Genomic DNA, 25,745 nt, shown 5'->3' with positions numbered 1-25,745 from the left:
TGCAATGGCAACACCAAGCAGATGGATTCAGAGTCCATGACTGCAAGATTCCAGAATGAGCCTTGGCACAGGCTGCCGGCCAAGGACTGTCGCTGCAATGATTGGACTAAGGTGAGAAGAGGACATAAAGGGGAAAAAATCCCCGGGTGATTGTGAATGAAGGCTCAAGGTGCCAGTTCTCAGTCCTGGTTCTGACTAAGCAGGAAGCCCAAATGGGCAGAGGAAACTGCTGGATTAGGAAAGAAAAATAGGTCAGAAGGGTAAATAAGCAACACTGTCACATTTCCTAGGATACAAAGAGTCTGTATAAAATTAATTAAAAAAAATCTACCACAAATATTACACTTACACAATAAGAGAATGCAGAAGAGCAAAACCAGTAAATAAATAGTTTAGTTTTACTATTAAAATATTTCATTCTGAATTCTCCAAAACCAGTTCATGTTCTCTTCTCATTAGTTAAATACAAACTTTCTATTTACAAAAGAAGAGTTTTTGCTCTATTCATAATGCTGTTGTAAAATAATGAATAAGAAAAAAACCAAATTTGCCAATGCTCTGGTCAAACAACAGGTCCCCAATCAAGGTCTTATTGTTTGAGTGAAACACAGGAATGTTTTATCCTTATATACTGAATGTCTATTGTAAAGATTAACTTTTTAATTTCTTTAGAAATATGGTTTTCTTCTTTTCTCTAAAATATCCTCTTGTGACATGGTGGCTTTGGCACTTAAAAAAAAAAGAAAAAAAGTGCTACCCACTATTTTCCAATTGCAAAAATAATTTTGGTCAATGCATGACTCGAAAAAACACACAACAGAATCATCCAGGGAGAGGATGGGTGGCAGGGCACATTTACCCTAATACCAATGTCTGCATGCTAGCAAAATTTACCAGAAAGAACCCCATTTATATTTTCTAAATACTCGAGACCAATGCTAAAAAAGCACCTAAATTTAAGGCCCTAAATTAGACATCTATTTTCAGCCAAACTTAAAAGCATAAGTTTTCAGCTGACAATTCACCTAAATTTAGGACTCCTGTTAATTTACCTTGATCTAGGCTCCTAATTTAGGTGCCAAGTGCTGAAAATCAGTGCTAAACACCTAAATGGTTTTTCCCAACCAACTCCACCCCTGTAGCCACCCACTTTTTAGGTTCCTAAATTTAGGGGTCTAATGAAACTAGGAGCCTCAATTTAGCCACTCGCCCTAGTAAATTTTCAAAAGGATCAATTTAGAAGACTAACCTCAAATGTTAGAAGTCTAACCCTTTGAAAATCAGCCTCTCTGGATGTTGAAGGAATGCTTTCAGATGCTGTCAAAACTGCCTTACAAAAGCTTATACTCACCCGTGGCCCCCTTCCTTTTATTTTCCTTCCTGACCTGGTTACTAAAAGCCTCCTCGGATACATAGATGATGGTGTGTTGGACAGAATGCTGAAAACGGTGGGCAAAGTTACAATCAAGTTACTACTACAAACAGCTTTTACAAATATTTCAACTGTTTAGTTTACAGCAATATAATTGTCATTTCCCTTTCTTTTGAACTAATATAGCACTCTGTCAGCGGGAGGTAGCAAAGCACCTGCTAATTTTATTTTAATGATTATATAAAAACATTTTATGTTTTAAAATGTAACCCATCATGGTAACAGGAGAGTGGTAAAGTTATCAGACAGTTGTAAGGTGGCACCGGAGATGGATGAATCTCCATTCACAAGCTGTGCGACTTAGTCGCTCTGCCAACAGCTTTTTCAGAAAATGAGCTGACAACTACACAAAAGCAAAGATAAAGAATGACAGCTGTATAATGAGAAAGGTATAAAATCTTACTGGACATTTCTGTTCATTCACTATCAAACTCCACATTTCTACTTTAGAATACAACTGCATTGTCTATATACAGCAGTTCTATTAATGAGAATGAATCACTCAAAGAAGAGTTATAAATCAAATTTATAAACCTGGGTTTGAAAAATTCTTTCGGGACTTGCCAGGGAAAAAAGGTTTCTCCAACCATCCCCCACCCCAAATGTATGTAGAAATTTAGTCTTACGTTTTAATTTCTTTTCCTTGAATCTCTGAGTACAGACGCATGGGTTATCACCACCTACTAGCAGATGGAGACAGAGAACACACCTGCTTCCATGACATCACCAGTATATAGGATTGTGCAGTGCAGTCAAAGGCCAGTATCCTTATATCAAAGCAATGGAATTAAAATAAATAAATACACCCAAAAATTATTATTAAACTTTAGAAACCTCAAACAATATAGGAGAAAATTCTCCAAGATAAAGTGTACTCTATAAAACCCAACTGGGAATAAACAGGAACAGACAGAAAAAAGAAATTCAAAACAGTCAGACTCGAAGTGGTGAGGAAAACTTCTGCAAAACTCAAGACTTTTTCCCTGGCAAGTCCTGAAAGACTTAACTAAGGAAAGAAACAGCCACTGACTTCCTGGATGAGTCCTGGACTGATGTAGCAGGATTCAAGGAAAGGAAATTAACAGGTAAGACTAAATTTCTCCTTCCTTATCATCCTTGCTATATGAGTTCAGACTCATGGGAAGTAATCAAGCCTATATTAATGTGGACGGAAGGAAGCCAGGGCTCCCCTAAGGCTGCATCCACCTTGGCTTGTATACTCAATCCAGAGTGCTTGGACAAAGGATGGCCAGTGGCCATCTTACATATTTCATCTGGTGTAAGAGATGTAGTCTCTGCCTAAGAGGAAGCCTGATCCCTTATAAATAAGCACAAAGGACCTGCGGAACCTGCCGACCTTTCAGCAGATAGTCTGTGGATATCTTTTTAATCCAACTAGACAAAACAGGATTTGGAGGCTCCTCATCTTTCCAAGGTCCCCCAAAAATGACAAACAACTTATCGTTTTCAGAAAGGAAGTGTGACTTTCAAATACCTAAGGAGAATATGTTGAACATTAAAAATTGCAGGAACCTATCCTTACCATGATAGTCCCCCTGGAGAAAGCCAAAAGAGAAACTAGATTTAGATGAAAGGTGGAAACGACCTTGCAAGACAGATCTTGTAACTCTGAAAGCAATCTGGAAGAACAAATGTCTACCAGAAAAAAAAATAGTTTGAAAGGAGAACCCACAAGAGAGAGCACAAGATTAAGGTTCCCTTGTGGAACCAGGGCTCTGAAGGGAGGATGAATACTCTGAACTCCATGAAGGAAGTGAGAGACACCTGGGTGGAAGGCAAATGGCATTCTCTGGATTTGACCCATATAATAGGAAATAGCACCCACCTGAATCCTCAGGGAATTAAGGGCTAGCTCCTCATCTAGATATCTCTGTAGAAAAGTTAAGATGGTGGGACTATCTGCTCGTTAGGTTGAAATGGACAACTCTATGCAGCAGACCTCAAACACCAAACCTTGACATAAGCCAAAGAAGAATTCTTAAGTTACCTTCAAAAGGGTAGAAAGAACTGAAGAGAAAAACTTCTTGTGCAATTGCGACCTTTTAAGAGCCAGGCTGTAAGACAGAATGGAACCAGATCTTCCATAAGAAATTGGTCCTTGGAACAACAGGTCTTGAGACCCAAGGAAAACGAAGGAGAGGACCAATCTGTAGCCTTATCAGATTTGCATACCATGGCCTTCTTGACCAATCCAGAGTCAGCAGGTAATCAGCGAACACTGATTTTTTTCCTTCTCAAGGTTCTTTCTATCAGAGGCGAGGGAGGAAATACATGATATTCATACTTCAGCCATGGCTGAATAAGGGCATCGATCTCACTGTAGCCCCACTCTTTCCGGCAGTTGAAGAACATGGAGTTCTTGCGAACTGGCATCAGATTCACGTAAGGAAGGCTCCACTGATCTATCTTCTGAAAGCTTCTTGATTGAATTCTACTCTCTAGGAGCTAACATACATCTGCTGAGAAAATTTGCCTCAATGTTCTCCACTCTCACGAAGTGTGCAGCTAAAATTAACAGGGGATTCGTTCTGCTCACTGGAATGCAAACTCATGTTCCTGCAAAGATACATACAATTCTCAAGAACCATGAATCCAAAATAGGAAGAAGGGAATTATTAACTAACACAATAGAAAATCCTTTATTAAATTACACTTCATGCAATTGTCATGTAATATTTATAAGCTCTATAGGTCTTAGGCGCTGTTCTAGCAATTATTCGCTTGCAGATACAGCATGTTTATGGTCGTCACATGTTTGAATCCCCTTCAGAGGATTCCCATTCCGCCAGAAACACTCCTTCCACCACATCATATGTAAGGGAAAGTTTTCTGACAGCTTGATCCTGAAATCTGACATCAAGAGAGATGAAAACCCCCGGGAAATGAGAAAAGCAATCTCATCCTTATGAAATAAGCAGATAGAAAAACAGTTGCTTACCTGTAAAAGGTGTTCTCTATGGACAAAACAAATCAGCCACATAAGTGAGTAACATTTTCTGTCGGCACTAATGTAGAAAAAGGTTCTCTCCCAGCTCTTAAGAGACTGAAAAGTCTTTGTGAACATGAGCAGGAGTTCCAGCACTGCTGCCACTGCCATAACTGCTTCAGTCCTTTCTAAGGTTTAGCTTCAACATTGGGGAGGCAGGTGGGATTGTGTGGCTGATTTGTTCTGCTGTCCATGGTGAACACTTACTACAGGTAAGCAACTCTGCTTTCTATGTGGACAAGCATAACAAATAGCTTGTCCACATTATCCCTAAGTGGGGATAATGAAGATATTGTGACCAGTGAAACTTGAGGTGCCACTGTGCATGCCTCATATATACTGTTAATGGAGTTGCAAGCACTACGGATCAATATTTGCATAAAGAAAATCACTGTTAGCCTTGGCTGTCTTAAAACCATGTGCGCGGGTTGTGCATTCTTTGATGTGGGAGAAAAGCCTTCTCCTGGTTGCTTTCTATCTGGGCTCCTACAAATTCCAGACAGTGAGTGGGATTTGTATGGGACTATTCCAGATTTATGATGAATCCCAATACCTTCAAAAAGATTTTAAGCAAAAAAGTATAATCTTTCTGGACTGTAAGTTCAGCTCAATAAGAACGTAAGATTTGCCATACTGGGCCAGACCAAAGGTCCATCAAAGTCCAGTATCCTCTCTCCAACAGTGGCCAAGCCAAGTCACAAGGATCCCAAAAGGTAAACAGATTCCATGCTGATTATCCCAGGGATAAGCAGTGGATTTTCCCAAGTCCACCTTAATAATAGTTTATGGACTTTTCCTCCAGAAACTTGTCCAAACTTTTTTTAAACCCAGCTACACTAACAGCTTTCACCACATCCTCTAGCAATGAACTCCAGAGCTTAATTATGCGATGAGTAAAACAATATTTCTATTTGTTTTAAATGTACTACTTAATAACTTCAATGCATGTTCCCAAGTTTTTGTACGTTTTGAAAGAGCAAACAGATTTGCATCAATCCATTCCGCTCATTATTTTATAACCTTTATCATATATCCCCTCAGCCGTCTCTTCTCTAAGCTGAAAAGTCCTAACCTCGTAAACCTTTCCTCATAGGGGAATCGTTCCATTCCTTTTATCATTTTCATCACCCATCTCTATAACTTTTCTAATTTTGCTATATCTTTTATGAGATATGGTGATCAAAATTGCATACAGTATTCAAGATCTGGTCGCACTATGGAGTGATAGAGGCATTATGATATTCTGTTTTATTCTCTATTCCTTTCCTAATAATTCCTAGCGTTCTGTTTGCTTTCTTGGTTGCCACTGCACCCTGAGCAGAGGATTTCAATATTATCTACGATGACCCTAGATCCTTCTCCTCTTAATGTGGAACCTTCCATGTGTAGCAATGTTGAGATTACTTACCTGATAATCTCCTTTTCCTTAGTGTAGACAGATGGAGACTCAGAACGAATGGGTATAGTATGCTCGTGCTAGCAGTTGGAGACGGATCTGACGTCAGCACGGGTATATATACCCCCACAGGAAGCGTAGCAACTCAGTAATCTTCCTTGCAAAAGCTGTTATGGATGTGTGTACTGACGCTCAGTGAAATAGTGAAACATGATTCCCCTGACCGATTGATAGTAGCTGGAGACCACCAGCAATCACAACCGGAAGGCGTTGACACCAGGTAGAGTGTACGCACTTATGTAAACAAATGTCATGGCTTACCTTGAATCGGTGGAACCCATGTACACAGGCAGCTGGGTGGGATGCGGAGTCCATCTGTCTACACTAAGGAAAAGGAGATTATCAGGTAAGTAATCTCAACATTTCCTGGCGTGTAGCCAGATGGACTCAGAACGAATGGGATGTACAAAAGCTTTACTCCCAGCCTGGGCGGGAGGCTGCCTGAGGACCATGTAGTACCGCCCTCGCAAATGCTGAGTCCTCCCTGGCCTGGACATCCAGACGGTAGAACCTGGAGAAGGTATGGAGGGAGGACCATGTCGCCGCTTTACATATTTCCGCAGGCGACAGCATCCTGGATTCCGCCCAGGATGCCGCTTGTGCTCTGGTAGAATGAGCCTTGACCTGTAGAGGCGGAGATTTCCCAGCCTCTACGTAAGCTGCTCTGATAACTTCTTTAATCCAGCGGGCGATGGTGGGCCGAGAGGCCGCTTCACCTTGTTTCTTTCCGCTGTGCAGGACGAACAGATGGTCCGTCTGTCGTACTTCTTGTGTCACTTCCAGATATCTGGGCAGCAATCTGCCAATGTCGAGATGGCGTAATAAACGCCCTTCTTCAGATTTCTTCAAACCCGCCGTGGTAGGCAAGGATATGGTTTGGTTAAGATGAAACTGTGAAACCACTTTAGGTAGAAAGGAGGGGACCGTGCGAAGATGGATAGCCTCAGGTGTGATTCTGAGAAAGGGATCACGGCAGGACAGTGCTTGTAGCTCTGAGATGCAGCGTGCTGAACACACTGCCAGCAAGAACACCATCTTCAAAGTTAGAGAACGGAGAGACAGGCCCCGAAGGGGTCTGAAGGTGGATCCCGCGAGGAAATCCAAAACGAGGTTGAGGTTCCATAAGGGCACAGGCCACTTCAGTGGCGGACGGATATGCTTGACTCCTTTCAGGAAGCGAGAAACATCTGGGTGCTTGGCGATGGTCTTGCCATCCCTCCTGGGGCCGTAGCAAGACAGCGCAGCCACCTGAACCTTGATGGAGCTGAGAGAGAGACCCTTCTGAAGTCCATCTTGCAGGAAATCCAACACAATAGGGATTGTGGTCGCATGTGGATTGGTGCCATGAGTGTCGCACCATGCTTCGAATACTCTCCAGATGTGGAAAACTTGCGAGCTCGGAGGAGGTTATCTATCACGGGCTCCGAGTAACCTCTTTTCTTCAGTCTAGCCCTCTCAGTGGCCAGACCGTAAGAGAGAATTGAGCCGGATCCTCGTGGAGGATGGGACCTTGACGTAGAAGGCCCCGGAGAGGAGGCAGGGGAAGAGGCTCCCCTGCCAGTACTCTTCTCATGTCCGCGTACCAGGGTCTTCTTGGCCAGTCTGGTGCCACTAGAAGAACTAGGCCCCGGTGCCTCTGAATCTTGTGGATGATGGCGCCCAGCAGAGGCCACGGAGGAAAGGCGTATAGCAGAGTCCCTGGAGGCCATGGCTGAACCAGGGCATCGATTCCGTGTGCGAACGGGTCGCGCTTGCAGCTGAAGTATCTGGGTACTTGAGCATTGGACTTGTCCGCCAGTAAATCCATGTCCGGAATCCCCCAGTGATCCACAATCATCTGGAAGGCTGTGGGTGACAGCTGCCACTCTCCTGGATTTAGGCTTTCTCTGCTGAGGAAGTCTGCCGTGGTGTTGTCCTTCCCGGCAATGTGGACGGCGGAGATGTCCTGAAGATTCGCCTCTGCCCAAGCCATCAGTAGGGCGATCTCCAGCGATACCTGTCGGCTTGTGGTTCCGCCCTGACGATTGATGTATGCCACCGTGGTGGCGTTGTCAGACATCACTCTGACTGCTCTGTTCTTCAGTCTGTGAGCAAATCAAAGACATGCCAATCGGACTGCCCGAGCCTCTAGACGGTTGATGTTCCACGCGGACTCTTCTCCGTTCCACCGCCCTTGTGCAGTGAGTCCTTCGCAGTGTGCTCCCCAGCCGCTCAGGCTGGCATCTGTGGTGAGCAGAGTCCACGTGGGGGAGGACATCTTCGACCCCCTGCTCATGTGGTTGGACTGCATCCACCACCGTAACTGGGTCCGTACTCTGGCTGGCAGAGGTAGGTGCGTGGAATAGTTCCGTAGACGGGGGCTCCAGCGAGAGAGCAGGGAGTGTTGTAGAGGTCTCATATGGGCCCTTGCCCAAGGTACCACTTCCAGGGTGGATGCCATGAGACCGAGAACCTGCAGATAATCCCAAGCTATGGGCCGACTGGCTCCCATCAAGTACTGGATACGCGTCTGAAGTTTCAACCTTCTCTTGGCAGTGAGACTGACTGTGTCTGCCTGGGTGTCGAACTGTACTACCAGGTATTCCAGTGACTGGGAAGGCTGTAGGCAACTCTTGCTGAGGTTGATTACCCAGCCCAAGCTTTCCAGAAGGGCGATCACTCTGTCGGTTGTCCGATGGCTCTCCTCTCGAGATTTCGCCCTGATCAGCCAGTCGTCTAGGTAGGGATGGACCAGAATTCCTTCCCGTCTGAGTGCCGCTGCTACCACTACGACCACCTTGGTGAAGGTCCGCGGTGACGTGGCCAGCCCGAAGGGCAGAGCCCGGAATTGGAAGTGGCGTCCTAGAACCTTGAAGCGTAGGTAGCGCTGATGATCCGGATGGATCGGGATATGCAGGTAGGCTTCCGACAAGTCTAATGCCGTGAGGAATTCCCCTGGCTGTACTGCGGTCTTGACGGAGCGCAGAGTTTCCATGCGAAACCTCGGGACCCTTAAGTATCGATTGACTGACTTGAGGTCCAGTACAGGCCGAAAGGTGCCCCCTTTCTTGGGTACCATGAAATAAATGGAATAGTGTCCAGAATTCACTTCCCATGCAGGTACTGGGATGATGGCTTTCAAGGACTGGAGCCTCGCCAGGGTAGCTTCCAATGCTGCCTTCTTGTGTGTGGGACAGGAAGATTCCACAAACTTGTCCGGAGGGAGGTGATGAAAGTCCAGATAATACCCCTCTCGGATGATGGCGAGGACCCACTGGTCTGACGTAATCTCGACCCATCTGGGGTAGAAGAGGGTTAACCTGCCCCCTATGGCTCCGTCCCCCAGATGGATCGGCGGATTCTCATTGTGAGGCGCGGCCAGGACCTGAGCCCGGGCCTGCTCCCCTCTTGCGCTGCTTGGTTCGAAAGGACCGATTCCGGGCCTGAGGATGAGGTGCCTGGTAGCGACTCCTGTAGGGAACGAAGCGCTGGGAGCTTCTACCCCTGGAGGGCCTTGGAAAGGCGCTGGTTCCTTCTGAACCGATCTTCCGGCAGTCGAGGTACTGGAGAGGCGCCCCATGTGCTGGCCAGTTTCTCAAGGTCGCTGCAGAACAGGAAAGAGCCCTTAAAGGGCAATCTGGTGAGGCGTGTCTTTGAAGGCGCATTGGCTGACCATTTCCGGATCCAGAGCTGCCTCCTGGCGGCTACGGAGGATGAGATCCCCTTGGCTGTTGTCCGGACTAGGTCTGATGCAGCATCCGTGAGGAACGCGAGAGCTGATTCCATGTCTGCTGCTGGAGCGTTGTTCCTAACCTGTGACAAACAGGAACGCGTCACCACTGTGCAGCAGGTTGCGATCCGCAAAGATAGAGCTGCCACCTCAAAAGTCTGTTTCAGAATGGCGTCCAGTCGCCGGTCATGAGGCTCCTTGAGGGCCGCCCCCCTTCAACTGGAATGGTAGTGCGCTTGACCACAGCGCTAATCAAGGCGTCCACCTGAGGGCACGCCAGCAGCTCCTGGATAGCCGGTGCCAGTGGGTACATGGCCGTCAGGGCCCGACCCCCTTTAAATGCGGCCGCTGGTGCAGCCCATTCTAAATCTATCAGTTGTTGTGCTGCTTGCAAAAATGGAAAATGGCGGGCTGTAGGACGAAGACCTTCCAGCAGGAGGTTCTGCGCAGAGGGTACCGTAGCGCTGGGACCTGTAATATCCAACTCCGCCAGGCACTGAGACACCAGGTCCGAGAGATCCTCCTTAGGGAAGAACCACCTCATGGTTCTATATGGCTCAATCCCTGAGGGAAGTTCCCCTTCGTCCGGGAGTTCGGACTCATCCGGTGAAACCTCCTGGTCCGACTGATCCGGACTGTCTAGCGGCGGGAGGTCCCGCTCACGATAAGGGCGTGAGGGTCCAGGAACAGGATCCGCTGGAGCCGTAACCGCAGCAGCAGCCGCCGCAGTCGCAGCAGGAACCGCAGGGCCTGGACGGGAAGCCATTTGCGTCTAAAAAACGCTTCTCTCAAGCCCCTCCTCAAGAAACATAATTTAGACCCCAATGTTCTGGCGAATTTCAGACCCATTTCTAATCTCCCATTCGTTGCCAAACTTACGGAGAAACTGGTAAACACCCAGCTTTCTGAATATCTAGAGGACCATAATATCCTATTCCCTTCGCAATATGGTTTCCGCAAAGCACGCAACACGGAAACCCTCCTCATCTCACTTACAGATCATATCCTAATGGGGTTAGACAAAGGACATTCCTTTCTATTAGTCCTGTTGGACATCTCGGCGGCATTTGATACAGTCAACCACTCCATCCTTCTAGATCGCCTAGCAGATATCGGCATCTCTGGATCAGCCCAAAAATGGTTCAAGTCCTTCCTCAGCAATAGAACTTTTAAGGTCAAAATCAACAACAAAGAGTCTCCCCTAACAAATTCAACCGTAGGTGTACCACAAGGATCCTCCTTATCTCCAACCCTCTTCAACATTTATCTTCTCCCCCTCTGCCAACTGTTATCGGATCTCAACTTAATTCATTATCTGTATGCAGACGACGTGCAGATTCTAATCCCTATAACAGAATCTATCTCAAAAGCTCTTACCCATTGGAATAACTGCCTTCTTTCCATCACCAATCTACTTAACAGCTTAAACCTGGTCCTCAATGCCTCAAAGACAGAGCTACTCCTCATCTCCTCAAATGAAAACAATTTTCCGCCACCATCACCTCACAATTCTCACATTACCTGTAAGCATGTTAGAGACCTTGGGGCAATACTAGACAATCGACTAAACAAAGAAAATGGTCAACACAACCTCCAAGGATTGCTTCTACAGACTACAGGTTCTAAAACGTCTTAAACCATTACTATTTTTCCAGGACTTCAGGACAGTCCTACAAGCGCTACTATTCGCCAAAATAGACTACTGCAGTGCACTCTTCCTAGGCCTCCCCAAATCTACCACCAAACCACTGCAGATGTTACAAAATGCGGCAGCGAGACTGCTGACCAGCACCAGCCGCGGTGAACACATCTCACCCATCCTCAGTAACCTACATTGGTTACCAGTAAATTTTAGAATCCTATACAAATCAATCACCCTAATTCACAAAACCATCCACCATCAACTTCAACTCGACTTGGAAATCCCATTCAAACTCCACTCCTCTAACAGACCAACTAGAGAGGTTCTCAAAGGCACTCTACAATTTCCTCCGACTAAGGCCACACGTCTCTCCACGACCAAAGACAGAGCTTTTTCGATAGCAGGCCCATCTATTTGGAATAACATCCCTGCAAACCTCAGATTGGAACCCTGCCTCTTAACTTTCAGAAAAAGACTCAAGACGTGGCTCTTCCACCAAGCCTTCTCCGATCCTCCAGACAATCACTAATGGCTTCCACTCTCATCCGGCCTTGGCATTTATTTTCATGAACTATGGACTCTGGTACCTCCAGGTTAAAGCACTTCCAAGCTTTAACCCGTTCTCTCTATCGTATCTTTCATAATTAATACTTGCCTTTATCTTCCTTCCAGCTTGTTTTAAGCTTCCAAGTTCTTGACTCCCGTTGATTGTAACTTTGACTTATTCCTATCTATGGTTATTTATTGTTTACCTGAATTGTTCCTTCAGTTATACCCTATGTTAAATGTAAACCGATCCGATATGGTTATTTACTATGAAGGTCGGTATAAAAAACTGTTAAATAAATAAATAAATAAATAAATAAATAAATAAATATCTGTACAAAGGCATGAATCCCCTTAAAGAGATCCACCCAGGAAATTGAAGCAGCCTCTAATCGCCGGGGTACAAGATCCTCTGGGATTCCCGATTGGTCGAGACTGACCGCTAAATCCGGGGTAGCCCCTGGGGAACTGTCAGCAAATCGTGGCTGAGACTGGTCCTGGCCCGAGGGTCCCACGGCCTCCTCACATTGGGCACATAGGGAGTCTGGCTCTTCACTGTGCGTGGCTCAAAGCTGGCATGCAGAGCAGAGGCCGAGGGCTTTAATGCCGGAGGCAGGCGGCGCCCCCGCTGAAGACGCTGAGGCGTTCTGTTCCATTGAAAAGTATGCGCTGAATGTAAAGCGGCAACAATATACGCTTAATACAACAGGCGCACAATAATAATACGCGGCAGCAATATGCGCTTAATACAACCGGCGCTCAATAATAATAAGCGGCAGCTATATACGCTTAATACAACAGTATACGCTCAATGATATGCAATATGTTCTCAGCAATATGCGGTCATGAATACACGCTCAATTGTATGCAATATGCTCTCAGCAATATGCGGTTAGCAATACACGCTCAATGGTATTCAATATGCTCTCAGCAATACGCGGTTAGCAATACACCAGGGGTCAGGAACCTTTTTGGCTGAGAGAGCCATAAACGCCACATATTTTAAAATGTAATTCCATGAGAGCCATACAATATGTTTAAAACTAAATACAAGTAAATGTGTGCATTTTATGTAAGATCACACTTTTAAAGTACAATAAGTCTCTGAAAATATTACACCAGGCCTTAAGACACCAATACATCTCCTATTAGGAAAACGGACCAAGTCAGGCTGCTATAGAGTCCTACACAGAAACTACACGCCAGCAGAAAACCTCACCTGAATCACGTGCTGTCCCTCACCTAACATAGAATAAAGAGACCAAAACGCATAACAAGAAGCATGCAGACAAAAACTGAATTGGAAACTGCAACAAGCCAGAGTCTCTGTATGCAGTGTAACAAAGGAAAAAAGAAACATCACACATCCTTATAAAACAAATCAAGAAATATAAAATCATCAGCAGTAAAACTGTACTAACAAAAAGAACATATTTCGAAACAGCTGATGAGTGGAATATCCAATAATTAAAAACTCATATAAAACATTTCCAGATACCAACAAAATATTTCAAAATAGCAGACACAAAGATCCAGTAATGAAAAATAATAAAGTAATGAAAAATAATAAGGATACAAAATTTTTTTTGCTCTGCATACCTGGGAACGTTTGATATCCAGGTGTCCTGAGATTGTTCTGAATTAGCAGGAGGTGGGGTGGTTTGCTTGGAACTTTCTCCTCTCTCAGTCACATACCAGCGCTCTCTCTCACACTGGCTCTCAATGACACACCTATACACACATGCTCTCAGTCACTCACATATACAAATGTTTTTTCTCTCTCACTTATATAGGCTCTTAATTACACATTTACACACATGCTGTCTATCTTTTCACGCTTACACACACACAGGCTTTCAATCACATAAATACATGCTGTCTTTTTCTCTCACACACAGACTCTCATTCACATGCTTACAAACATGTCCTTTCTTTCTCTCATTTACACACAGGCTCTCAATCACATACTCACATGCTCCCTCACCTAAATCAGCTCTCAATCACACACAGACACACATGGTCTCTCTCTCTCATTTAAACACAGGCTCTCAATCACATACTCACATGCTCCATCACCTAAACCAGCTCTCAATCACACAGACACACATGGTCTCTCTCTCTCATTTAAACACAGGCTCTCAATCACATACTCACATGCTCCATCACCTAAACCAGCTGTCAATCAGACACAGACACACATGATCTCTCTCTTACTTATACACACAGGCTCTTAATCATACATACACATGATCTCTCTCACACACAAAGGATCTCAATCATACACACATACTCTTTCAAACAAACAGGTTTTCAATTACAAACTTACACATACAGGTTCCCAATGGTAAACTTACATTCATGCTCTCTCTCTCACAGGCAGGATCTCAATCACAGACATACTCTCTTTCACATATACAGGCTCTCAATCAATCATTCACATACATGCAATCTCTCACTCACACACACAGGATCTCAAACACACATGCTTGCTCGCTCATTCACTCTCCCCCCCCCCCCCCCCACCGGGAACTCGCGGCAGCAGCAGCCACCTCCCAACGCTAACCTCCTTCATTTTCAGCCCTCGCGGAGGCGAAGGCGGAGTCCCATCGGCCGCGGTTGAAGATTTTCATTTTCCTCCGAGCCGCGCTGCAGTCTTCTTCCCGCGCAGGCACCCGATGCTCTCCACTTCCTCTTCCGGGCCGCGGGAAGAAGAGAGCACCGGCGTGCTCTCTTCTTCCCGCGGCCCGGAAGAGGAAGTGGAGAGCATCGGGTGCCTGCGCGATGACTCCCGCGCAGGCACCCGGATGACTCCAGTCGGCGTGCTCTCTTCTCCTCCCCCCCCCCCCGCGGCCCGGAAGAGGAAGTGGTGAGCATCGGGTGCCTGCGCGGAAGAAGAGACCACGCTAGTGTGGTCTCTTCTTCCCGCGCAGGCACCCAATGCTCTCCACTTCCTCCTCCGGGCCGCGGGGGGGGGGGGGGGGGGGGGAGGAGAAGAGAGCACGCCGGTGCCGCTGACTCCAGCTGTCCTGCCGCGTTCCGCCCGGGCTGACAGCATTTTAAGCCCGGGCGGCGGAGGACCGGGGAGCAGCTGGGTCAGCGGGGAACCGCGAAGTATGGCGACACTTGTCTGCGAGCCAGATGCAGCCCTCAAAAGAGCCATATCTGGCTCGCGAGCCATGGGTTCCCGACCCCTGCAATACACGCTCAATGTCATTCAATATGCTCTCAGTAATAAGCGGTTAGCAATACACGCTCAATTGTATGCAATATGCTCTCAGCAATACACGCTCAATGGTATGCAATATATGCACAATGAGGAATAGAATATGCGCTTAGTCAGAGACCTGCGCCTATTACGGGCGCTCAATATCTGAACAAGGCCACAAAATGGCACCCTCCACGGCGTGCCACGCCGCCGATCCTTGGTTCCTCGGAGACCAGAAGTAAAAGACGTACGCCTTACCTGATCCTCGGCGCTTCCCGGCTGGAACCCGGGCGGTCTCCGGCTGCGGGGGGAGAGGGCAAGTACCTTCACCGCCACGTTTGAGGATATGCACCCGCTGCCTCGTCCACACCGGGACCGAGGCACCTCGTATGCCTCACCTGAACCTAGTCCGGGGGCTACGTCCCTGCCACGATTCGGCCACCGGACCGAGGACTTAAACCTCCGGGGGATCACGGAAATCATCCCAGGAAACTCTACTGGGGGAGGGACCTTAGGGTATCACTGCAGGAGTGCGGGGCTCGATGCTGTAGAAGTTTTAGTGAAAAAAAAAGTAGAAAGTAGATTTGGAAAACACGCTCAGCGAGCGTGCAGGCTCTCCAAACTGCTTTGGAGACGGAAATTACTGAGTTGCTACGCTTCCTGTGGGGGTATATATACCCGTGCTGACGTCAGATCCGTCTCCAACTGCTAGCACGAGCATACTACACCCATTCGTTCTGAGTCCATCTGGCTACACGCCAGGAAATAATTTAATTGCTGTTCTCTAAGTGCATCATTTTGCATTTGTCCACATTAAATGTTATCTGCCATTTGTATGCCCAGTTTCCCAGTCTTGCAGGTTTTCTTGCAATTTCTCACAATCCTCTTGTGAGTTAAAAATAACTTTCTGTCATGATCATCTCGTTTGTTATTCCCATTTCCAGGTCATTTATAAATTTGTTAAAAAGCAGTAGTCCAGAACAGATCCCTGGGATACTCCACTATTTACCTTTCTCCATTGAGAAAATTGATTATTTAGCCCTACTCTTTTCTATCTTTTAACCAGTTCCCAATACACATTGGACTTTGCCTTCTATCCCATGACTTTTTTAAAGTTTGCTTAGATCTCTCATGAGGGACTTTATCAAGTGCTTTCTGGAAATCCAGAAACACTATATCAACTAGTTCACCTTTATCCAGGTTTATTTACACCTTCAAAAAGATGTAGCAGATTGGTGAGGCAAGATTTCTCTTGGCTAAATCCATGTTTATTTTATTTTATTTATTTAAAGTTTTTTATATACCGACATTTGTTAAGAAAACATCACATCGGTTTCCATAGAACAATAAATTGGCCAACAGGGCTTTACAGTGCAACTGATAAAAGAACTAGAGGGGAGGGGGGCAAAAGGGGGGGGAGGGGGGTGGAGGGAGGAGGTTTTACATAGAAACTGGGGAGATATTAAGGGAGGGGATGTGGAGGGGGGTGTAGGGGTAAGGGAAACTAATTTTAAACTGTACAAATATTTACATACAAAATATCATGCTTAAATACAAGAAAAAGTATAATAGTATACTGGGAGGAGAGAATTGAGGGGGGAATTCAGTAGGGGTGGCGAAAGAATAGGCATGGGAGAATAGCAGAGAAGGGAAGTGTGGCTCATGCGTAGGCTCGTGTGAACAGCCAGGTCTTGAGATTCTGTCTGAATGTTTTAGGGCATTTCTCAAGGCGTAGGTGGGTGGGCATAGCGTTCCATAAAGATGGACCAGCTAGGGATATTGCACGTTGTTTAGTGGCTGTGAGATGGAAGAGTTTGGGAGAGGGAGTGTGAATGTTTGCAGTGTAGGGCGTTCTGGTGGGTCTGGAAGAGGCACGGAGGTGTAAGCTGTCAGGGAACCAATGCATGTCAGGATTGTGTATGGCTTTGTGGATAAGGGTAAGGGTTTTAAATTGAATTCTGGCAGTGATGGGGAGCCAGTGAAGTTGCTTCAGAATGGGTGTAATATGTTCTTTTCTACGGGTGCCTGTCAATACGCGTGCAGCTGCATTTTGCAGCAACTGCAGGGGGGCAAGGTTGTTTTTCGGGAGACCTAGGAGTAGGGCATTTGAGTAGTCAATTTTAGATAATATTAGGGCTTGTTAGGCTGTCCTAAAGTCGTTGAAGTGCAGGATGGGTTTAAGTTTTTTGAGGGTGTGTAATTTATAGTAACAGTCTTTGAGGGCGGAGGAGATGAATTTCTGTAAGCTGACTCCTAGGTCTCTTACGGCTTGCGAGAGGACTGGGGAAGTAAGGGGGGAGTTGGCTGAGGAGGTGGCTGAGGAGGTGGGTAGAGGATTGATGGGTTGGGGTGAAATGATCATAAGTTCTGTTTTATTAGGATTTAGGGCTAGGTTGAGTTGTGTGAGTAGACAGTTGATGGATGAGAGGGCATTATCCCATCTTTGACTTTGTCCCATTAAATTATGACTGTGTTCAGTAATTTTGTTCTTTATGATAGTTTATATCAATTTGCCTAGCAGTGATGTCAGACTCACTGGTCTGTAGTTTCCTGGATCCCTTGTTAAAAACTGGCATTATGTTGGCAGCCCTCAATCTTCAGGTTCTGCACAGATAATGCTGAAGATAGTTTACAAATTACTAATAGTATATCTTTAATTTAATTTTTTAGTTCTTTCAACACTCTGGAATGTATATCATCTAGTCCAGATGATTTGCTACTCTTTAGTTTGTCAATTTGCCTTATTACATCTTATAGGTTTACCGATATTTGTTTCAGGTCCTCTGATCATTACCTTTAAATATATGGACTATTGTAATTTATTACTCATTGGTTTGCCAAATTATGTTATTCGTCCACTACAAATCATTCAAAATTCTGCTACTCGTTTATTAACCACTACACCAATACATGAACACATTACCCCAGTTTTACAACAACTTCATTGGCTGCCAACAACATTCCGTGTTCAATATAAACTCGATTCAATAATCCACTGTCTTATTAACAACATACATTCTCCATGGATAAATGCTATCATGAAAATACACACCCTGGCAAGATCCCTCCAGTCAGCAAATCAGAATCTGCTGGACATTCCCTCCCCTAAAATAGCCTGTCTAGATGAAACCAGGGAATGCGCTCTCTCAGTGGCAGGTCCGTTTTCTGGAACTCATTACCTACGGAACTTAGAAATTTCAAACATCTTAGGTTTTTAAAAAAAAGCATTGAAAATGTTTCTCTTTAAACAAGCATTTGAAGATTGATTTATGCTTTTGATCTTGCTGTTTGTTTTAATATTTATTGTACATTTTTTGTTTGATGATCTTGTTTTAATTACCTTATGAATGTGATGTTGTACCCTGCCCTGAGGGTGGGCAAGAAATGTTTTAAATAAATAACTAAATTTCTGGCATGGGTATCTCCCTTATATATTCTTCAGTAAAGACAGAAGCTAAGGTTTAATTTAGTTTTCCTGCTATAGCCTTGTCTTCCCTAAGCACCCCTTTTCCCCTTGATCATTTAATTGTCCAACTGACTCCCTCACAAGCTTTTTGCTTCAATATTAGCCAATCATGCAGATAAGGAAACACTAAAATTTTGTTCTTACTGAGATGAGCTGTTGCCACTGCTAGGCCTTTGGTGAATACTCTCAGTGCCGTCTCTAGTTAGAAAAGAAGAACTCAATACTGATAATGGAGTTCCCCTAAAATGAAACAGATATTTCCTGTAGGTCCTATGAATTGGGATATGATGATAGGCATCATTCAAGTTCAGTCTGCTTTTTCCCCGATAAGGCAGGATAGTATTTAAAGAATTCAGCCTGAACTTTTCCTTCTGAAAATAGGTGTTTAAGTTTGAGATCCAAAATTGGACAAAGGCCTCCTGTCTTTTGGGAATGAGAAAATACCTTGAATAAAATTCCTTTCTTTTCTGCAGTCAGGGAGTTTGTTCTATGGTATATTCTCATAGAAGTAACTTTACCTCTTTCTGAAGAATGGTTCCTTGTTTGATGACAAAAAGGCGGCATTGGTAAAAAGCAATCTTTAGAAATTTAGATAACCATTTTTGATAATATTTATTTACACATTTGTATTACGCATTCGTTGCCAAAAATTCCTTGAAGCAGATCACAATTCAAAAACAATCATATACCGAGTGCGAAACCTTTGCCTCTCCCATTGCAGCAGCAACCAGAAATCTGATAGAAACATGCAATACCCATTTTAATCAGCTTTCAACTGGAATTAAACTTATAATTAATAATTGGTGTGCCCACCATTAGCTTGCAAAGCAGCTTTAAAACGGATGGGGTAACAGATTTTTTCTGTGTATTGCTGGAATTTTAAATAATTTTTTCGTTCTGAGATAATTTTAGCGGTTAATCACCACCAAATTCCGTAAAACATTCATCGAGAGTCTTGCCCCATGTCCTCTGTACCCAGCTTTAACTTTGACCTAATTTTTCGGCAATCCACTTTCTCGCAATAAAGGTTGCTTCAGCATCATGCACCTCATGAAATGTAATACCCTTAATATGGTCATTCTGACGCTGTTTTACACTATTGTACGATCAAGCCATAAATAATAAATTTAAGTAATGTGTAATGTACTGTTAAATTCCAAACTGAATGGCCTACAATATGGTAAAAAAAATTATATTAGTGGGATAATCCAGTGGGGTGCTGGGGGGAGGGGAAGGAAAAGATTATGCAACATCTGGTACAAAAATATTAAAAAATAAAATAAAATGTTACTTAAAATCAAATCATTTAAATTCAGTTTAAAACCCACTGGTCTGATGTAATTAGGCTGAAGAAACCTCAATATTCTCTGCAATTCTTCTGATTGCTCATTAGATTCTTCAAAATTAAAAAGTATATGTTATGAAATTTTTTGTAAAAAGGCAGGACTTGTCATGTCCTCAGGAGCAGTATTACTTCTCTGAGGATCTAGAGAAAAATCAGATAATAATTCTATAGACTGTCCTATAGACTGGATAGAATCTGAACTATCCAAATCTGAATCTTCATAATTTGATATTAAAATTGTAGAAGCCTTTGATAAAGACTTCTGTTTAGCTGCAAGAAATGGAAGATGTTTTCTGGGAAGGAATTTTCTGATAAGAAGCAATAGAAAACATATTTGCGTTGCTAGTTTCTTTAGAATAGGTATAAGTGGAGACTATTTAAAAGTAAAAGGCTGGACTGGGGATGACCTATATATAGCTCTATTTAAAAAGACTTCTATATCGCTACGCCCTGACACCCTTTGTCCCTATCTTGCCAGCCTCCTAGAAGAGGCGGATGGGTGTGGAGTGTTGGCGGAGAGTTGTTGAATTGGAAGGGTTTTATGATGGTCCTGAAGTTGGGCTACATCGTCCCCCACCCTATTTCCGAAGAGATTCTCCCCAGTACAAGGCATGTTGGTGACTCGTTCCTGTACCTCTAGTTGGATATCAGAAACCTGCAGCCATTCAATTCTGCGGCATCAATTCCTGCTGCAGAGACTCTCAATGCTGTCTCGTAAACATCGTAGATCACTTGGACCTCATGTTTTCCGCACTCCAGGCCCTTAAGCATCAGCGACATGAGGGTGTCCTGCTGCTGTTGAGGCAGCTGCTTTGCCACCTTGTGCTCCTGCTTCCAGATGTCTCGAAAGTACTGGCTCATATAGAGCTGGTAGGCAGCGATGCAGGCAATGAGCATGGCGCCTAGAAATACCTTCCTCCCAAGAGTGTTCATCACTCTGTGGTCCTTCTCTGGTGGCGTCAAGAAATGAATCTGAGAACGTTTGGCCCTTGAATGTGGATTCAACCACAGACTGGTGAGGCAGCTGACACTTATTGAATTCGGCAGCCTTCTGGACGAGGTAGACCCCGTCCGCCATTTTATTAATGGGAGGCACTGTGAGGGGGTGTTCCCATATCCTCAGCAGCATATCCTTAAGGATTTCGTGCACTGGGATCACCATAATCTCCTTAGGAGGCTCCACGAACTGGGGGAGCTCAAGCATTTTGTATCTGGCATCCTCCTCTGTTAACTGAAACAGGATGGCTTCCTCTATCACCCTCACAAACCCTGTGAAGGTAAGTCCTCAGGCAGAGACTTCTTTCGCTCCTCTGGAGGAGAAGGGTCTGATGGAAGATCCTCAGAGCCCTCGGAGGACTCCGAAGCATCCCCCCAGGGTTATAGGGGTACTTATCCTCACTGTAAGCTACAGGGGATGGGGCCCTAGGTCTTGGCCTTTGTCCAGAGGTGCAGTCACCAGTAAAACTGGATGGGGGATTGTAGGTCTCAGCATCTCTGCCGGCCTTCTCGGAGGAACTGGCAACGACCACCGTATCAATTGGGGGGGGGGGGCCTTCCGAACTCTAGTAACCCTCTTTTCTCGGTAACTTACCTCCCTTTTTAAACGATTAAGCTAATGTTAATTCCCCCTTGTTCAATGTAAACTGATGTGATATGACTTGTGTCATGAACATCGGTATTGAAAATAAATAAATAAGGTAAGAACTAATTTCTCCTTCCACTTCAATCCAGCCAGACCAGTGCAGATGCATGGAATATATCCAAGCTATCATTTTAAGGCATATAGAGATAGACAAATATCTAAAGATATATACCTTAGAGGAAAGATGAAATACAGGAGATATGATATCGACATTTAAATATTTCAAAGGTTTCTATGCACAGGAGACTAGCCTCTTTCAATGGAAAGGAGGCTCTAGAATGATGAGACATAGGTTAAGGATGAAAAGAGGTAGACTCAGGGGTAATCTTAGGAAATATTTCTTTATAGAGAGGGTAATGGATGCCAGGAACAACCAGTTGTAATGCCCCTTACCTCTGAACACCTCCAGCGCAGCACTCTACACCATGCTGCATCTGAACATCCTGGGCCCTTATATAAGTCTTGCAGCCCGGACTTCCTGGAGCGCCAGTTGACATCACATCTAGACTAGTATATAAAGAAGCTCTGAGCAACCAGCCAGTGCCTCAACAACTGGTCCTCCTGTGCTACGTTGCTTTTGTTCCTGCCTTGCCATATCCCTGCCTTGTCTAGCCTCGTCTCACCTCGTTTCTGTTCTGCCCAGCCTTGCCTTGCCTCCCAGTCAACCTTCTTCGGGCTGATCTTTTGTTGCTGACTCAGACTGCCCCTGCTGTACCCATTTCTCCACATGGATTTCAACTCTGATCTATGCCAGCTCTGACCCCCTGCCTGGACACTACCCTTTGCTAGTTCCCTGCCTGACCATTGCCTGGACTTTGTACTTGTCTGTGCACTGCCAGCCTAGACTCCTGTCTAGCTTACATGCACCAGGCTGTGTCAACCTAGCAGTGGGCCCAAGGGCTCACAACCCCCAGGGTGTGACACCAGTGGAGATGATGGAGACTAAAACAGTATCTGAACTCAAGAAAGCATGGGATAAATACAGAGGATCTCTTAAGGCGTGATGGCAATTGAAAGGGCTAGATAAATTGGATGAATGGGCAGAATAGATGGCTCATATGGTCTTTTTCAACCATCATGTTCTATGTACAGTATCCCTCTTCTGAGTGGGAAACTGCCAAGCCTGCTCTCAAGATTTCCAAACCAAAGGAAGCCTTCTTCTCTGACTCAAAGGTTGAGATGATAGTGCTTTGAATAAGTTTACAAGAAAGACCAGATCGCCACTCTGCAAATCTCCAATGGAGACACCAGGTGACATTTTGCCCACAAAGCTGCCTAAGCCCAATTTCGTGGGAAGCAGCAATCCTGTGGATATATAAGCCTCCCCTATCATTTCCTTACCCCAAGCTATCGACGCCTTTGAAGCTGTTCCAACCTTTCTAGAACCACTAAACCAAATAAATGATACGCCAAGGTTATGAAACTATTGAAACTTTTAATTACAGCAGAAGAACTCTTACCATCTAAAAGCTGAAACAGAGCATACTCTTCTCTACCCAAGCCCATCTGAAAAGAAGGGAGAGATACCATCTGGTTAAGATGAAAAAATGTGAAACTATCTTAGGAAGAAACAAAGGAACACTGGGAATCTACCCCACCTTTCCAAAACCCCCCAAAAGGGATCTCTACACAATAGTCTGCAGCTCTGAAATTTAAGCAGCTTAAGCGACTCTTCTCTTAGAGGCTCAAATGGATGACCAATAAGGTATGACACCACTAAATTTCGATTCCAGCGAGGTATTGATTCTCTTACTGAAGGCCAAATATGCTTCACTTCCCGAAGGATACAAGATATATTTGAATGAGACTATAAAGATCTGTCCATCAACCAGCAAGCGTTAAGGGCTAATCCTTATTCAATCCCTCCTGAAGGAATTCTAAGATAGCTAGCACCAAAGCTCCTCTAAGTGAGATCTTAATTGAGCATGAATCCTTAAACAACTTCCAGACTCTTACATATGCCAAGGATATGAAAACTTTCTTGGACCTGAAAGGGCATTTATAACCTCCTTGAATTTCTCTTCTCTGACAGATAAGGCCTTTCAATGGCCAAACTGAAAGACAAAACCAAGACGAAACCTTGTGAACTACCAGTCCCTAAACAGAAGGCCCCTGTCCTGAGGCAACAGCAAAGGATTCTGTCCTACATCTTCACTAGATCCGTATACTATCAATGCCTTGGTCAATTGGGAACTATCAATATCACTAGCCTCAGAGACCAGGAAGTCTTCTGCAAGACTCTGCCCACCAGAAGCTACAGAGTGAACCCTGAATTGACCAATCTTGAATTAGGCATCCAAACCTGATGAATCTCTTGCCCTTCTTTGGCTGAAAAATCATTAGACCTGTGTGTTTCTGTTGACTGCCAAGTTTATCACTGGTTCTTCCTATTTGGACACAATCTGGAAAACACCTCCTGAGACAGACTATCTTTTGAAGCCTAGCTTGTTACAATTGAGGAAGTACGTTTATCTATTCTCTACTCCTTCTATAAGAAGGGTGGAGAACCCCTTTTATATGTTTCTCCACCCAGACTAACTGCAGACCCATATCTTATGCCACATGCTGACACTTGATCCCGCCTCAGGGAATCACATATGCCACCATTGTAGCATTGGATGACCAGATCCTAACCGTCTGACCCTGAAGAATGGAAGAAAACTAATGGAGAAATTACTTACCTGATAATTTCGTTTTCCTTAGTGTAGACAGATGGACTCAGGACCAAAGGGATTATGTGTTCTCCTGTTAGCAGATGGAGACAGAGTCAGGTTTCAAAGCTGACATCACCCTAGATATACCCCTACAGTGACCTCAGCCATTCAGTATTCTCTTCAAAAAGCCATTGTGGACATATTGTTAAATGACTTGATTAGAATTTGGATACGACTTGGTTAAAAACTTGATTAAAAAAAAAAACCAATCAAAAACTGGAGACCACAACTGTACTCAACTGACATAAGCATCAAATCCCAGTACTATAGATGCCCTGAATTATGGGCAGGGTAATGGCTTACCCGTAATTACATGGAATCGAGGTCCCACTCATGGGCGATTATTTGGCACCTCTCCTGGGCTGCCATAGACAGGATGCTGAGTCCATCTGTCTACACTAAGGAAAACAAAATTATCAGGTAAGTAATTTCTTCATTTCCTAGCATGTAGCCAGATGGACTCAGGATCAATGGGATGTACAAAAGCTACTTCCGAACAGGGCGGGAGACTGCCCGCGGTCCTGTTAGCACCGCCCTCGCAAAGGCTATGTCCTCCTGGGCCTGGACATCCAGGCAGTAGAATCTGGAGAAGGTGTGTAAGGAGGATCACGTCGCTGCTCGACAGATGTCGGCAGGCAACAGTTTAGCTTCCACCCAGGAAACTGCCTGAGTCCTGGTAGAATGAGCTTTGATCTGTAGAAGTAAAGGTTTTCCTGCCTCTATGTCAGCTGCCCTGATTACTTCCTTGATCCAGCGGGCTATGGTAGCTTGCAAAGCCGCTTTGCCCTGTTCCTTCCTCCTGTGAAGAATACACAAGCAATTTGTTTTGCGCATCGATTCCGAACGTTCCAGGTACCATACTAAAAGTCTACCGACGTTTAGATGGCAAAGGAGGTGGTAGTTTTCCGTGTCCTTATGTCTATCTGAGGACGGTAAGGAGATGGATTGGTTTAGGTGAAACTCTGAGACTACCTTTGGTAAGAAGGTGGGAACGGTGTGAAGCTGTACTGTTCCTAGAGTAAATCGAAGGAATGATTCCCGACAGAACAGCACCTGTAGCTCAGAGATGCGACTAGCCGAGCATATCGCCACCAAGAACAGTCTTTAGTGTTAATAGGCATAGTGACAGACTGCACAATAGTCTGAAGGAAGGCCCTGCCAGAAAGTCCAATACCAAATTGAGGTTCCATAGGGGAACTGGCAACTTAAGGGTGGTTGTAGATGTTTAACCCCTTTTAGGAAATGGGCCAAGTCCAGATGTGCCGCCAGACGGGTTCCGCCCACCACGGCCCTGAAGCAGGAGAGGGCTGCCACCTGGACTTTCAGGGAGTTGAGAGACAGTCCTTTATTCAGACCATCCTGTAAAAATTCTAGGATCATGGTGATCTTGTCCATTCGCGGGGGAACCCCATGCTCCCTGCACCAGGCCTCAAATATTCTCCAGATCCTTATGTACGTCAGGGACGCTGAAAACTTCTGTGCATGGAGCAATGTGGCAATTACTTCCGTCAAATATCTGCGCTTCGTCAGGTGAGCCCTCTCAAGAGCCATACCCGTAAGAGAGAATAGAGCTGGATCTTC

The 25,745-nt window shown here is 44.9% G+C and overlaps 1 protein-coding gene across 8 annotated transcripts in view; it reads right to left on the bottom strand.

Moving 5' to 3' along the window:
- PPIG (peptidylprolyl isomerase G) overlaps positions 1-25,745 on the bottom strand; it is a 204,239-nt gene that overhangs the window by 14,549 nt on the left and 163,945 nt on the right. For all 8 annotated transcript variants that reach the window (XM_029605696.1, XM_029605695.1, XM_029605694.1 and 5 more), the window contains one exon: positions 1,352-1,439. In XM_029605696.1, coding sequence (XP_029461556.1) covers positions 1,352-1,439 — 88 coding nt within the window. The remainder of the gene's footprint in view (positions 1-1,351; positions 1,440-25,745) is intronic.

The sequence above is a fragment of the Rhinatrema bivittatum genome, chromosome 6 (assembly GCF_901001135.1).
Source record: "Rhinatrema bivittatum chromosome 6, aRhiBiv1.1, whole genome shotgun sequence".
NCBI lineage: Eukaryota > Metazoa > Chordata > Amphibia > Gymnophiona > Rhinatrematidae > Rhinatrema > Rhinatrema bivittatum.
Note: the sequence above shows the minus strand (reverse complement) of the source record. Positions and strands in the feature narration are given on the sequence as shown.